Here is a 15364-nt window from a genome sequence, read left to right as displayed (position 1 = left end):
GTATGGGAAAATAAATGGATAGTCCATTTATCTGGATTATCTCACTTCACTTTGTATATATTAAATGCAGATATTCTGTAGACAGACACTTATTATATCCATTTTATTAGACCTAGAAGTTTTGGAATTTACAGTCCTAACCTAACTGCAGCAGAACACTAAACTAGATTCTGCCTATGATTAACAGTGTGGTTTTCTTTCTCCAATTTTCTCTTTCCTTTCTTCTGACACTAATTAGTTATTTTTCAATGCAATGTGCACTTTATCTGTTTAATTAACTGAGGTTGAAAAGACAATTTCTTCAGAACAAATAAACTGCTACTATATTTGGCACATGCACTCAACTTTTGTTTAACTGACTGCCATTTTTTTCCACAAACAAAAGACAATGGGAACAATTCCAAGTAAAGATGTCCTTGTCTGCAAGCCTCACTCAATTAAGTGGGAATAAGTCAAGATGAAGTATTCACATTTTACACCCATAAAATGAAAAGTGAATTTACATTATCAGAATTTCATTTTTAAGATATACATTCATTTCTGATGTATTATTGAAATTATGCCTCACTAATGTGAAATGTTTTAGAGATTTGAAAAAATACCACAGATGACTTAAGGTTTTTCTCTAAGATATGGGAACTATTCAATGTACTCAAATTAATAGGTTTTCCCGAGTTTTTTAAAAAAAAATATCACATCATCTTAAACAGAAAAAAAAATCTTATAGTTAAGAATATTATATATATTAATATTAGATAATTTAAAATCAAACTGATGACAATAATAATGGCATAGAAAAATGTGCTTGCAATTACAAACTGTATAGAGCTGGCCAAAGTTTTATCTAATATATACTGATTTTGAAAATAAATACCATTTAAGCCAAAACAGAAATATTCTCTGTTGAAGTAATACCTATGACTATAATTTATAGAACTTAGGTGGGAAACATGTTTTACATATCTTACCACTGCAAACAACTGTGTCATCAACATTTTTTTTTTCTGAAGTACTGGATGCCTGCAGGATATAATTTCTGGCTCATAAGTACCTGATCATTTTGTCAGAACACACAAGTTGAAGCACTATAAATTTCTTTCAATTTCCTACCCTGTATAGATGGTTTCATTGCACTGCTTAGATTTTAAAACAGGATGTGATTTGACCAGTTTTTGTGTGATGGCAAACACTGACGCACATGAAAAATCAAATACCTGAATTGTAAACTACAACAGCTGCACATATAATAAGTAACTTTAAGGGTAATATTTGATATAGTAATAGCAAAACATTGTTAAAAATTAACTGGGAAAAAAATATTACCAGTCTCTCCATTTCCTGTTCTTTCAGCCTTTCTTCTCTTTGCCTCCTATGGTAGTCCATTAGGTCTTCTCTTCCAGAAACAGAACTAATGCTGCTCTTTCTCTCTCGCATGGAAGGAGTCTGCCTGTGGCTTTCCAAATCTGTTTCATCAAACTCCATAGAGCTATTGGAAATTCTTCTTCTTGCAGGAAACCCTCTCTCGGCATCAACAAGAATAAATGAATTATTAGGGCTTGTTCCTGACAATCCAACCCTATCAAAGTCATCAGATGCATATGAGGAAGTAGATGCCAGAAGCATTTTCCTAGCTATCCGGGGGCTTGCAGGAACACTGAGAGTTGAATTTACATAGGAATTCACTTCAGGTAGAAAGTTTGAGTATGGCAATACTCCTGAAGTGCAAGAAGAAAAATGAAGGTAATTGTCGGCATCCAGTATATTTTGAGGTAGAGGGTCTTTTTCAATAGTCTTTTTTCTTTTGGAATTTCCCAAAGAGCTTCTGGGTGGTAAACTCAGTGGTGTGAGTTGGCTTTCTGTTGATTTATAAAGCCTGGGCAACGACCGACTATAAACTCCCATGTGGCTCAATGACCCACTCGGATATTTTCTGGTTCTAGGCTCCTGAGCTTCCATTGCTGAATCCTTTTGTTTAGTTGACCTAGCCTGAATGGACATAATGTCATGTATATTCATTTTCCTGCTTTGTTTTGGACTAGAGGGCATACTGGCAGCTCCAGAGCTGCCGAATGGGGAAATAATGATATCATTTCCTGAATTCCCATTCCACATTGTAAGAAGAGAGCCAGAGTTTTTCCACCCATCCAGTGCTCCTGGGAAATAGACACTATCATGAGATTTATTCTTCTGACTGTACTTTGAATAGGGAAATTTACTCAGATGTCCAAACTGTTTTTCATTTTCTCTGGTAGCATAAACATCGAAGTCTTTCTTTCCAAGGCTGCACCCACTTAATGATGAGAATGTGCCTGAAATGGGGCCCATATGCTTTAGAGAAGCATTTTTGTCTGAAAGATAAGAGTTCTCATAAGCCAAAGGTTTGATTCCCTGAATTTTGGAAACAGATGGCACACTTTTAACACTGGATGCAGGGCTCAATTTAGGTGCCAGAGGCTGGGAGAGAGTTAAATAAGAACCAGAGTAGTCTTCATTTGTTTTTAATTTCAGACTTGATGAGTATTTTTTCTGGCTGAGTTTGTCCATTATATGCTGGAGATCAGTTTCAAGAGAATTCATAACTACTTCTTTTCCCAAACTGGTGTTTTGTAATTCCACCTGGTTTTGCATATGGCCATATTCTTCCAACATCTTGTTGGAATCTGTAAAAAAGAAAAAAAGAGAGAAAAGAACAGGAAAGAGTTTTAACAAGTGAATTATTCACTCTTTTCCTAGCTTGCAGTATTTCTACAATTCATACTTCATGCGACTTGAACTCAACAACAAATTTGTAGAAACATTGATTACAGTAAATATAAAGATGAGTAATTTTAAAAACTATTTTCAAATCACAGGATTAAAAAAGTATTACTGTTTTAAACAGCCCCGTTATACAAAAAGAATCAAGATAGACCTGTGTGAGATGAGATGCCACCAAATCAATGATGTTAGTGGTACACCAGAAACAAATTTTCTGTATAAGCTATTTATCTTAGCTGCCTGCAAAGAAAGAAAGAAAATGAATGGCTGGGGGAAGGGTCAGGATTCTTACTTACAAGTAGGTAATAGATTGTATTGGATAAAAGGCAGAAACAGCCTTATAAAGCTGTCTCAGTTTCAGGAATAATTTATTTATGCATTAAGTTAAGTAAATTCTTGCCACTTAAATTTGTTCTTATAATGATTTCCCATATTTTGCCCCCCAACAAGCAATGGGTGGACATTAAATTAGTGATAATATAATATTCAGAGTCACATAGTCACAAACACTTCTCTTTTATGGGAAAACCTTGTCCTACTTTATATATATATTTAAACCTTTTCAACAACAACTACATTCTTATTGTACAAAAACCCTGAAAAATAAGACTTCAAAATTGTAAATGCTAACACCGACAAATAACTTTACATTCCAATTTATACAACATAACTGAAGAGTAAGGGGGAGATATCTCAGTGTGCTATCTCATTTATGCAATTAGAAGGAGAGGATTCCTGAATAGATTGAGTATTGCTTTTCAATCTTTCTCCCTATTCCAAAGCTCTTTGGATTCATTGAGAAATTTGGCTACCAAGTAGAAACCTATTTTAAAACAATGCATAACATGAAAAGGAATTTTATTGCTCATCAATCTACAAGGGGCATTATTCAACTGGATCATTATCATCATAGTTACCAGATTGATAAACATTATTTCTAATACATGATCCAGCATAAAGCATGGAAAATATTGTGCATTAGCAAGAATTTTGCATTACTCCACCCAGCACATACAAGAATAATTTGATTAAAGTGCTAACACGTACAATATTCTAAACTGCTCATTGTTGTTTCTATATTCATTCTAAAGTTAAATTAAGCTGTTGAAAGCAGATTTTGAGCATCTGCAAATCTGGTTCTGTTTAAATATATGGAATATTAAAAGAGGTTTAGAGGGGGAAGCAATAATCCTGCTCACTATTGTCTATTTTGATTAGCAGCAGCTCTCTAAATCATCTGGGAAATTCCAGAGATTGAAATATTTGCATGTGTTTCAAATGTAATTCCAAGAGTTATTTTCAGCATTTTGTACTTATATGCAATACTTTGTCCATTGATTTCAATGGAGATAAAGGAATACGGAAAATTATTTAGTTATACTATTTGTATACTGCTGAATCAATAAAGACTCACAGTAGTTTACAGCAGTTCAATAAATATACACCCATGCATAATAACTTTAAAAAAAATATCCATGGTACATCATCATAAGCAAAATACAAAGGAAAAATGGAACCTAACAACTAGCTCTATATTTTTAATCTAAAAAAATAACATTGTAAACATAGAAGCAAAATATGAATAGTGCTAATTTTACTCAGCCACAATTTTTTTTAAAAAATGTCTTATTTATGATATTGTCATAAATATGATTTCTGCTATGCCTTAATTGGTACTTCTAGGTTAACACAAACATAGCAGCTTGTTTTGGAAAGAAGATCTCTGTAGGTCAACTAGAGTTGAAATTGATTAACTTTCACTGCACAGTAGCTTATTTCACATGTTGGTAAACAAGTACTTGCTAATTAAAGTTATACCGAAACAATGCATTTGCTATCTTGTTAGTTTCCTAAACAGGCAGAAAACTAGTGATTCAACATTAATTAGGAGGATAGGAAACCAAAGTTTATGTTGTGCAGAATATATTCAAATCATGACTCCTGTAGCTATTGCAATTCTGAACATTTTACAGGTGAATACGTTATTTTGATCATTAATGAGATAGCATGCACACAGCTTAGTTTAACTTGGACTGCATCATAATTAATCAATAGTTCTAGAACATTAAATGCTAAAGAAGCATTACCATAAGAAATGAATTACCTGTTCTAAGACTGTGGTAAGCAAGATTACTTCTATTTGGCATCATATTGCTGCTCGCCAAAAGAGATGGGTTATTACATCCAAATTAGATGAAAACAAATTCTGACACCTGTAAACAACACCACAAGAATAGTAAGCTCATAATAAACAACACTTTGAAATATCTTTAAAAACTAAGTATATATTAAAATATTACAGTTTGCTTTCTAAACTAAAAACTTCTAGTTTATATACAATATGTTTAAAATCCTAAAGTTCTCAAAAAAGAAGAAAAAAAACCCAAAGCAAACAAATCTCTTGTGAAACAAACAGTAAGTGAAACTGGAAATAACCAACAATTTAAGCAGGAAATGTGAGGAAGACAGGAGAGATGCATAATAGAATAAATATACTTTCAGTGTTTTTACAATGTAGAACTGAAACCTAAAAGGCAACTTAAAATGTTATCTACAGTATTTGTGTCCATGCAATCATCTCAGTTTTAATAAAAATAAAATCTGCTTGACCATTTATTTGCATTTTCTCTTGGTTCCATTTATTAATAAGCAGCTCTTCCTTCAATTAAGCAACGGGATTATAGAAGCCTTCAAATTTGATGGTCCCTAGTTAGAATGGAATACAATTTGGATTGGGGGGGGGGACGCGACAGGATTCAGCTGGAGAGTTCAAGGGGCTTCAAGACCTGAGATTTATCATCCTTAGTTCTGGATGGGGTTGCGCTATCCACGACAAACCCAGTGCAAAATCTGGGGCTTCTCCTAGATTCACAATTCCTGCTCGAAGAGTAGGTGGCAGTCATGTTTAGGAGAACCTTTCTGCAACTTCATGTTGTACGGCAGCTATGCCCTGTCCTGGATGGTGAGGCCCTGTAGAGAGTCAGTCATGTCGTGGTCATCTGCCAACTGTATTACCACAACATGCTCTACATGGGGCTATCCTTGACGAGTATGCGAAAGCTACAGTTGGACTGCCTCACCCCAATGGTAATAACCTACCTTACTTGTTCCAGTGAAAAAGGCTACTTCAGATCTTGTCAACCAAAGAATTTTGACTGGCAGGATCCAGGAGAAGAACCTTTTCTGCTGTGGACTCCCGCCCTCTGGAATATTCTGCCATTAGAGGTGAAGTTTGCCCTCACATTCCTGGCCTTCTGGAATAGCTATGGCTGTGCTGTTTGGCCAGAGGCCCCAAACAGAACCTGTTACATTGGGGTTGGTTGAGGGGCTAAAGAAGATTATCAACCCCAAAATGTCTATTATCTTAATTTTTAACTTTATTTATTTATTTATTTATTTATTTATTTATTTATTTATTTATTTATTTTATTGGTACGATTTATAGGCCGCCCAATCCCGGAGGACTCCGGGTGGCTTACAACGAAGGGAAGGAATAATAAAAAATGAAAATAAAATAAAATAAAATAAAGAACAGGTTAAAATCAACACACATACATTCGTTATGATCGGGGCTGGACCTCAACAATGAGGTCAACAGCCCCAGGCCTGCCTGAATAGCCAGGTTTTAACAGCTTTTCTGAAGGCCATGAGAGTGGGTAAGGTCCGGATTTCTGGGGGTAGCTCATTCCAAAGGGTTGGAGCAGCCACAGGGAAGGCTCTCCTCCGGGGAGCCACCAGCCGACATTGTCTGGCTGATGGCATCTGAAGGAGGCCCACCCTGTGGGATCTCACCGGCCGTTGGGAGGAATGTGGCAGTAGGCGGTCTCACAGGTATGCTGGCCATAAGCGATGTAGGGCTTTAAAGGTGATAACCAACACCTTGAATTGCGTCCGGAGACCAATAGGTAACCAGTGCAGCTCGCGGAGGATAGGTGTAATGTGGGTGTACTTAGGTACACTCAATATCACTCGCCCGGCTGCAATCTGGACTAGTTGCAGTCTCCGAACACTTTTCAAGGGTAGCCCCATGTAGAGCGCGTTGCAGTAATCCAGCCTTGAGGTGACTATGGTGTGAGTGACCATTTCGAGTGCCTCCCGATCCAAGTAGGGCCGCAATTGATGCACCAGGCGAACCTGGGCAAAGGCCCCCCTGGTCACAGCCGACAAATGGTGTTCCAGCGTCAGCTGTGAATCCAGGAGGACTCCCAGATTGCGGGCCCTCTCTGAGGGGTGTAAGTTTTCATCCCCCAGGATCAAGGATGGACTGTCCTTCGGGGGCAACATCCACAGCCACTCAGTCTTGTCGGGATTGAGTACGAGTTTGTTCACCCCCATCCAGTTCCTGACAGCTTCCAGGCATCGGTACATCACGTCCGCCGCTACACTGAGCTGGCATGGGGCAGAGAGGTACAATTGTGTATCATCAGCATACTGATGATACTTAACCCCGTGCTGCCGAATGATCTCGCCCAGCAGCTTCATGTAGATGTTAAATAGGAGGGGGGACAAGACCGAGCCCTGCGGCACACCACATTTAAGGGGCCTAGGGGGTCAACCTGTGTCCCCCAACCAACACCGACTGCAACCTGTCAGAGAGGTAAGAGGAGAACCACCGTAAAACGGTATCTCTCAGTCCCATCTCCTCCAACAGTCGCAGAAGGATACCATGGTCAATGATATCGAAGGCTGCTGAGAGGTCAAGAAGCACTAGGATAGAGGAATGTCCTCTATCCCTGGCCCGCCAGAGATCATCGGTCAGTGCGACCAAAGCGGTTTCTGTGCTGTACCCAGGCCTGAAACCAGACTGAAAGGAGTCTAGATAATCTGCTTCATTCAAGGTCCGTCGGAGTTGAAGCGCCACCACCTTCTCAACAACCTTTCCCAAAAAAGGAAGGTTGGAGACAGGACGATAGTTCTTAAGAATAGCTGGGTCCAGAGAAGGCTTCTTGAGCCTTACCACCGCTTCCTTTAATGGTTGTGGGAAAGACCCCTCCTGTAAAGATGCGTTCGTAATCATCTGGAGCCAACCTCGTGTTACCTCCCTGCTGGTCGAGACAAGCCAGGAGGGGCACGGATCCAGTAAGCAGGTGGAGGCACTCATCGCTCCCATGGCCTTGTCCACTTCCTCAGGGGTGACAAACTCAAACTCATCCCAGCAAATCAGCAAATCTGACTAAGACTCTCCCTCGGCATCTCAGCTGGTGAACTTTTAACTTCTCTATTCAATTTTTCTAATTTTAATTATTTTTAGCACCTTTTAACTTTTTATTTTATTGTAAGTGGCCTAAAGTTGCAGTATCAGTGAGATGGATGGCATACATATATACGTATACATATATATGTGTGTGTGTGTGTATGTGTGTGTGTGTATGTGTGTGTATGTATGTATGTATGTATAGAGTTTTACAACCCCTGGTAAGCCCCAATTATGGGAGGAAGCTAACTGCTTCCATCATCTGTCAATCGGCTCGTCACAAGAGTACAATAAAAGAGTACAGCACAAATAAAAAAACACAAATATAACAAAGGCAACAGTAAAAAAACATTGGGTTTCTGTCGTGATGGACTCTTGTGACGAGCCGATTGACAGATGATGGAAGCAGTTAGCTTCCTCCCATAATTGGGGCTTACCAGGGGTTGTAAAACTCTAATAGATACCTTTCACCCTGGCTTCGCTGATAACGGATAAGAGCCTGTGGCCTAATGGCTAAGAAGTCTGCCTAGTATGTAAAAATGCCCAGGTTCAAATCCCAGTAAGGGTATGGCTAGCTGATGAGAGCTAAATAGCTTGAAATAGATCTATACTAGTCTCCCTTTATTTATTTATCAGCACAAATAAAATAAAAAAACACACACACACACACACATATATATATACATACATACATACACACACACACATATATATACATACATACATACACACACACACACATATACATACATACATACAACACTTGTGCTATCTGCAACAACAAACATGTTAAATGACTCTGGAGGAAAGCAAAAACAAAATTGCTACTGAATCATCTGAAAGGACCACAGGGAAGATCACAGGAACACATTATTAACATGTAGTTACGACCTTATATTCATTTAATTAGGAACAAAGTCAAATGAATTCTGTGGGGCCTTCTTGAGAGAAAACCTGCAAACATGTCTACACACTCCCATCTTCATGTTATTATGCAGTGTTGAAGTGTGCTCTCACCAAAGATTATTAAACGACTCCCCTTTTTGTCTGCTGCATTGAAAATATATGTCATAGATGAGTGATCTAAAACAGGCATTGAAAGTATAACAAATGCTAAAAGGTCTATTCATGTTCCCCCTTAAATAGGCTCATGAGTTCATAGAGCAGTTAGTCTAAACATATTTCTGCTCCTACACATTAGAATATTTAGGCGAAAGCAAGACAGTTTAACTCCCACAGCTTTATAAATATTTATCAAAAGAATTCTATCAGTCTCTCTGAAAGATACTAAGATAATCATTTGCATTTGAACTTTCTAAGAAAATAAAATTCAAAGGAGTAAGAAGTTTTAACCAAGCATACTATTTTATTGCCTTAAAGGGAGAAAGAAAACTTCTGCCAATGTAAGTAATAAAATCAACCACAAGTGGAAAAAGTGGCATACACTCAATAGGGATTATACACATATTTATAAATGATGGACTCAGCTCAAAAAAGGAACTAGGTCAGCATGCTATGGGATGAGATGCCACCAATAAAGTGGCTCAGATATGCAAATAGCCCCTGTCAATCTTCTCAAACTCATACCATATTCACTTTCATGCACAGAAATATTCCCTTCATTCACAATAGCTAAAATTATTTCAAAGGCTGAAGTGATTATTCAAGGAACAGACAGAACACTTTAAAGTGGAAGGTGAACCATTTTCCCCCGAACAATGAGCACCTCAGACCCACCTGCACACTATTCTCCCATTTGGCAAAGAGCCTTATAAAAATGACAGCCAATGCTCTTTCCAGGCTTTAAGATTGAGGAAAAGTTACTATCTCTGTTTAGTTAATAAATGCACATTTCCAGAGGGTGGAATGCAGCAAACATGAGGAGAACCATGTGGGTTGTAAGAGCTTTCTGCCTTGTGTACAGTACAATGAAGCAAGAGAAAGAAAACAGAACAACCAAAGCCTATATAACCGTGATGGCGAACCTATGGCACGTGTGTCCAAAGTGGCACACGAAGCCACGTCGCCCGGCACACGCAGCCTTGCCTGTTTGTCTTCCGGGTTTCTGGCATGCATACACACATGACAATCAGCTGTCCGCACGCATGGCAGTGCTGAAAACTGGTGTGCACATACGTGCCAGCCAGCTGATTGTTGGGCGCGCATGTGCGCTAGAACCTGGGAGTTCAGCTTTTCTGGAGCGCGATCCCGACAAGGGTGCTTGACATTTCTGTATGACGCTATCACTGCTATATAATACCTCATATAGGTCTAAACCAGTGGTTCCCAACATGGGGCCCATGCCCCACAGGGGCAATTTAATTTTTAATGGGAGCAATTTGAACCTTGTTTAAACCAAGTTAATGGACTTTAAGGCTTTCTCCGCGTGAGTAGAGCTCACTTTTTGAGTAAAGTAATAATTATATATCACAGAGGGGGAGGGGCCATCATGATTTTAGGGATGCTTAGGTGGGGCATGGCCAAAAAAAGATTGAAAACCACTGGTCTAAACCTAATTTTCTATTTCTTTCCAGGTATCAGCAGATTGGAAGTATTTCATCTGAACTCTAAATTGTGATTAATTTTAATTATTTAGGCAGCTTCATCAGCTATTGCTAATTGATTTGCTAGTGCTTCCATTATCCAGAATTTAGTTTAACAAGTTTACCGGGATTGAGACGACACGCAAGATATGTTTAATTCAATATTAATATTAAATATTCCTTAAAATATTCCAACCTTAAAGTCTGACAGTTTATGTCAGGGGTGTCAAACGTGCAGTGTCACATTGTCATGTGATGTATCCCCCTTTGCTAAACCGGGGGGGGGGGGGGCATGACCAGTGCGTGACACAACTGGCCCACGGGCTGCAATTCTGACATCCCTGGTTTATATAGACAATTCTAGAAGGCTGTGAGGAGTTGGCTCCCTTCCCATCCTATTCATTTCTATGAAGGCAGTTTGAATAGCAATATATCAGAAATAAGTTCCTTTGTGATCAGTAGGACTTACTGCAATAGATTTTTTTTGCATAGTATCAACCTACCTACCTACATTAAAACTATGTTTACTTGTTTGTTTGTTTGTCTGTCTGTCCCCCCCCCTTAAGTTAACCCAATATGATTTTTCTGTCTTTCCATAAGCAAAGAGAATAGAGAAGCCGTTAGAAAGTGGAGATCACTCATGTTTTTGTCCATACATGATCATTTTGTTTATCTATAAGTAAATACCTACTCAATGTTTGTTTGCCACTACAATTATTTTTATATTTATGATATATACTTTTTTAGATGATCATGTGATCATGTAGCATTGGAGTAAAAAAAAATGTGGTTGGCTTAATATTCATTCTGATCGTATCAGACTGCACTACATACCTTTGTCTCAAAGGATAATCAATGAGTCATAGGGTTTTATAGTCATGAGTAATTCTTTACAATCAATTAGATCTTAAACATATATTTAACAAAGCAAGTTACGGACACATATTAATTACAGACACTCCTTGTCTTAGGAGCCGAATTGAGTCCAAAATTTCTGTTGCTAAGCAAGACAGATGTTGTGAATTTTGCCCATTTTCCATTTCTTGCCACAGTTAAGTGAATCACTGCAGCTGTTAAGTTAATACTGTTAAGTGCATCCAGTTTCCCTATTGACCTTTCTTGCAAAAAATGATCATATGACTCCAGGACACTGCAACTGTCATAAATAAATGCTAGTTGCCAAGCATCTGAATTTTCACTATGAGACCAAAGGGAAGCTGCAATGGTTGTAAGTCTGAAAAATGGTCATAAGTCACTTTTTCAGTGCTGTTGTAGCTTTCCAGTTTCACTGCCATCTGAAAGGTTGATAAGAAAGACACACATGTACTATAAAAAAGATATTGATGGCAGGAAAATACACTGATTTCTAGTTGCAAATGTCTGGTCCTTGAAATGTGTGAAATTCTGAAAGCATTTTAAATATGTTGCTGAAATATTTGTAACTTTTATTTCCTTTATCAGTAGGGCAATTATATGTAAAATAGGCTATCAGTGCCTCAGGCACAGGCTACAGAACAAGATGTGCTTCCCAAGCAATCTTGGGTCAACTTACTATCATCTTCTAAAGGCCAGGCTCAAGAGAAGTTTTTTCTTGATTCAGAATATTTAAGTCCATCTCCCACTACCCACCCACTTTTTGAAAGAAGAGCTGCTAAACTTTTGATTTTAGAAAACTTCAAGAACTTATTCCATGAAAGAGGCTCTCTCAACCTCCCATTTAGTTGTGTCAAAGTAGGAACAAGAATCAAGCTGACATCAAAGCTCTATAACTTGCTTTCCACGGCAGTTAACATAGTTCTGCAAGGCAGTTAATTATTATGTGTATATTTAAAGCTCTGCTTAGTACATAAGACCAGCATTACCAAATCAGTCACCTACAAAACACTGGTAGACTGGAACAATAGTTAAGGGAATCTAACAGTGACATAATAACATCTTTCATATATAACTGCTATTCTGTCCACTACTTTGCAAAATGCAGAATGTTTTACCATTCTTTTTACATATATAGTTGTTTAGATGTCATTAAAACAACTCTGGATAACATCAATAGTAACTTTGAAATTTGAAATGCCTCATACTTCTCTGTACTTCTTCCATAGGAAAATGAAGTTATTTCAGCATCTCTCCTGCACAAGTTGCCACATGCAATAGCATAAAAAAACCAATAAACAGTTTTTATGAATTCAATTAGGAAGACAACCCTGAAGTTTTAAACAGTTATAAGATTTAAATGTCTATCTCCCAGATCTTAGAATCCATCTATTAGACTAGACCATTTTTATCCCACATGTTTTATTTCATCTACAGGACCTTAAAGAATAATTTAAAGATTTATTACTTTCTAAAGATTTGTAACTTAATTGGAATTATCCTGGCAGGCATGCTTTCAACAAATGACATGTTGGACTTAGAAGAAATGTAGGGAGCCTTCTTTAAGGCTCTATGTGATAAGGAAGTCAGCATGGTAAGACTATGTTAGGCCAATGGACTAAAAAGTTTCCAATTCATAAAGCACCACAAATATGTGATCAGTCATTTTATTCACCCAAATTATCTTTCTCCCACTGTGCCAAAGAACCACTTGGCAAAGTGGAGAAATTACGATGGACTTGCAAAAGGATATCACTGGAGAAAGTCAAAAAGCTTCCTTCCAATGTCATTAGCTTGAGCCCTTCTAAAAGAACATCAAAACCTATTTTGGCTTAGTATAGACTGAGCCTGAAACGGCTGTCCTTTCAGCTCTTGGCCAATATTGAAAGATGTGCTTCTACCTCCTTTCTCTTATCTTTCATACATTGTTTGTAAGTAGTTTTATATAATGTTTTGATTGTTGGCTTCATTGTACATCATACAGTGTCACTTTGAGTGAGATAGGTGGCAATATAAATTTAACAAACAAATCAATGCATACCTTTGCCTACAGTGACTATACATCTTCATTTGCTGGTTTCTTGTAGTGCAATGCCCCTTTCTCTATTTTAATTTCCACTATTGGAAAACCTACTTTGCTGTATTAAAAATTCCCAGAGGGAGAGGCAATAAAAAAAGCTTTGGTTTTTTTCAAGCACAACTAATAGCAAGGAATCCCTGGGGGAAGTAGTACTTAAAAATCAAATGCTACCTGGGTGAAAGAAAATTGCTTAGTTCTATATTTTCATAAAATCTGTCTCAAAGCAAGCGCTAATCTCCTCAATTCCAGGGGATCCAGCCAAATCTTTTGCTTAGCACATTATTCCCAGCGAAGGGAAACAGTTACACCAAGTCAGCAGTACTTCGGTTTTTCAAACACTGACTGTCCCATTTTAATCCGAAAGGTTGGATACCTCATCTAAGCAATCCGGCAGCAGACATGTGCGGAACTTGGAAACGGGGGAAAAAATAAAAAGCATCCCGGATTGCTAAAGAAAAGGACGGAAAGATCCCCCCCTTTTAATTCATGGAAAGCACCGCCCAGCTAAACATTCACCCCAATTCAGACAAAACAGGCTGCCTCCTGAGAATAAAAGCAAAGCGGGGAAAGAAGTGCGAAGAGCCTGAGCTTTAAAATAGTAATACTAGAGGGTAAATAGAGGGGGAGGGGGAAGAAACAAGGGACCAGTGTTAAACGTTTCCTCCGGCACTGCTTGCTCGATTTCCGGACTCCGCGGATTCAAGCCAGGGAATCCTTTCTCAAGCGATGCCTCTTTTCCCTGCCTTCCCACCCAGTCAGATCCTCTGCTGGCTCCCGCGCGCAGGACAAAAGCTGCCTGGGTCCCAGCGTCGATCCACACTCACCTCTTCGTCCTCCAGGTTACCGTGCATCCTTCTCTCTCCGATCCCCTCCAGAAAGTCGTTTTCCGTCACTTGCTTCAGCGGAGTCTTCCCTTCCGAGCCGGACAGGATCCAGCCCCCTCCTTCTCCTCCCCCACAAGCTAAACCGAAGCAACAATCAGTCCCGCCCATTAGGGTACCCCACCTCCGTTCTCCAACAGAAGAAGCAAGCCACCACCCCTCCCGCTCTTAGAATGGTTCGTTCCCTTCGGGAGAAGAGTTAGAAGGCAGGACCGAAGAACATATTAAAAGGGGGGGTGGGTGGGAGAGGAAGAGAAACTGTAATCTCGGGCTCATATTCTCGTGGGTGTAAGAGGCGTTTGAACAGCTTTTCACCGGATCGCTCTGCATCCGTTTTACGTGCCCTGAATCGTGACTTTGAAGTACCAAGAGAAGTAATATCTTGGAGTGTTTTATACTAATTTCCAATTGCATACATGCACTTATAAAGCATTCCAGAAAATGCAATTTGCGCTTTTAATTTATACCCGGTAGCTAAGTTTGGCTAAAGTTTTTTCTAAGTGGCAAAGAAAAAGCATTGTCTTCAGCTCTGCCATGGAAAGAATCGTTTGGTCCGGTGAGCAGCCTTTCCTTCAGACCTCCTGGAAGTGACTTTAAAGGTGCAGTACGGCCGTATATGCCATATGGTTCGTATCAGCCACCACTTGTACCTTCTGTTTACCCGAGCGCTGGAGGGCGCATTGCAAAAAGAGAGTTGATTTACTGTAACGGCACAGCTCCTGGTTGGTGATTTAAGAAAAAATTCCCCGCCAGAATTACTCTCTGGTGACATCATGCAAACAAATCTCTCGAAAAATGCACCCGGAGCGGGGTGAAGGGTGTTGCTTTCAGCTTGACAAATTTATCCTGTAAACTTTGGACCGATTCTCTGCAAAGCGCAGGCTAGGAAAACAGCAAACAGTTTTTCACCCTGAGTCAGCTTCCTATCGCTCTGACATCAGCAGAAAAATAGACCTGGGTTTTAAGAAAGGCGAGCCAGAAAGTGGGGTGGGGGGAGGAGAGAGAAAATACTTGGCTTTTCCTCTCCCTCCTTGTT

General features: G+C 39.0%; 1 protein-coding gene across 8 annotated transcripts in view; it reads right to left on the bottom strand.

Annotated features, from left to right (window-relative positions):
- PHLDB2 (pleckstrin homology like domain family B member 2) overlaps positions 1-14417 on the bottom strand; it is a 55652-nt gene extending 41235 nt beyond the window's left edge. For 3 of the 8 annotated variants that reach the window (XM_087721442.1, XM_087721443.1, XM_087721447.1), the window contains exons 1-3: positions 14272-14413; positions 4862-4970; positions 1324-2660 (exon numbers count right to left, since the gene is read on the bottom strand). In XM_087721442.1, coding sequence (XP_087577568.1) covers positions 1324-2660; positions 4862-4907 — 1383 coding nt within the window. In that variant the 5' untranslated portion in view covers positions 4908-4970; positions 14272-14413. Of the gene's footprint in view, positions 1-1323; positions 2661-2911; positions 2998-4861; positions 4971-14271 lie in introns of those variants that run through there. The other 5 variants (XM_087721445.1, XM_087721448.1, XM_087721449.1 and 2 more) reach the window with 4 other exon arrangements.
- Between the last annotated feature and the right edge of the window lie 947 nt (positions 14418-15364).

Source organism: Thamnophis sirtalis, unplaced genomic scaffold (assembly GCF_051295495.1).
Source record: "Thamnophis sirtalis isolate CommonGarterSnake01/CBP01778 unplaced genomic scaffold, rThaSir2_p1.2 scaffold_8, whole genome shotgun sequence".
In the NCBI taxonomy this organism is placed as follows: Eukaryota; Metazoa; Chordata; class Lepidosauria; order Squamata; family Natricidae; genus Thamnophis; species Thamnophis sirtalis.
The sequence above is the reverse complement of the archived record's forward strand: the minus strand, read 5'-3'. Positions and strand labels throughout refer to the sequence as shown.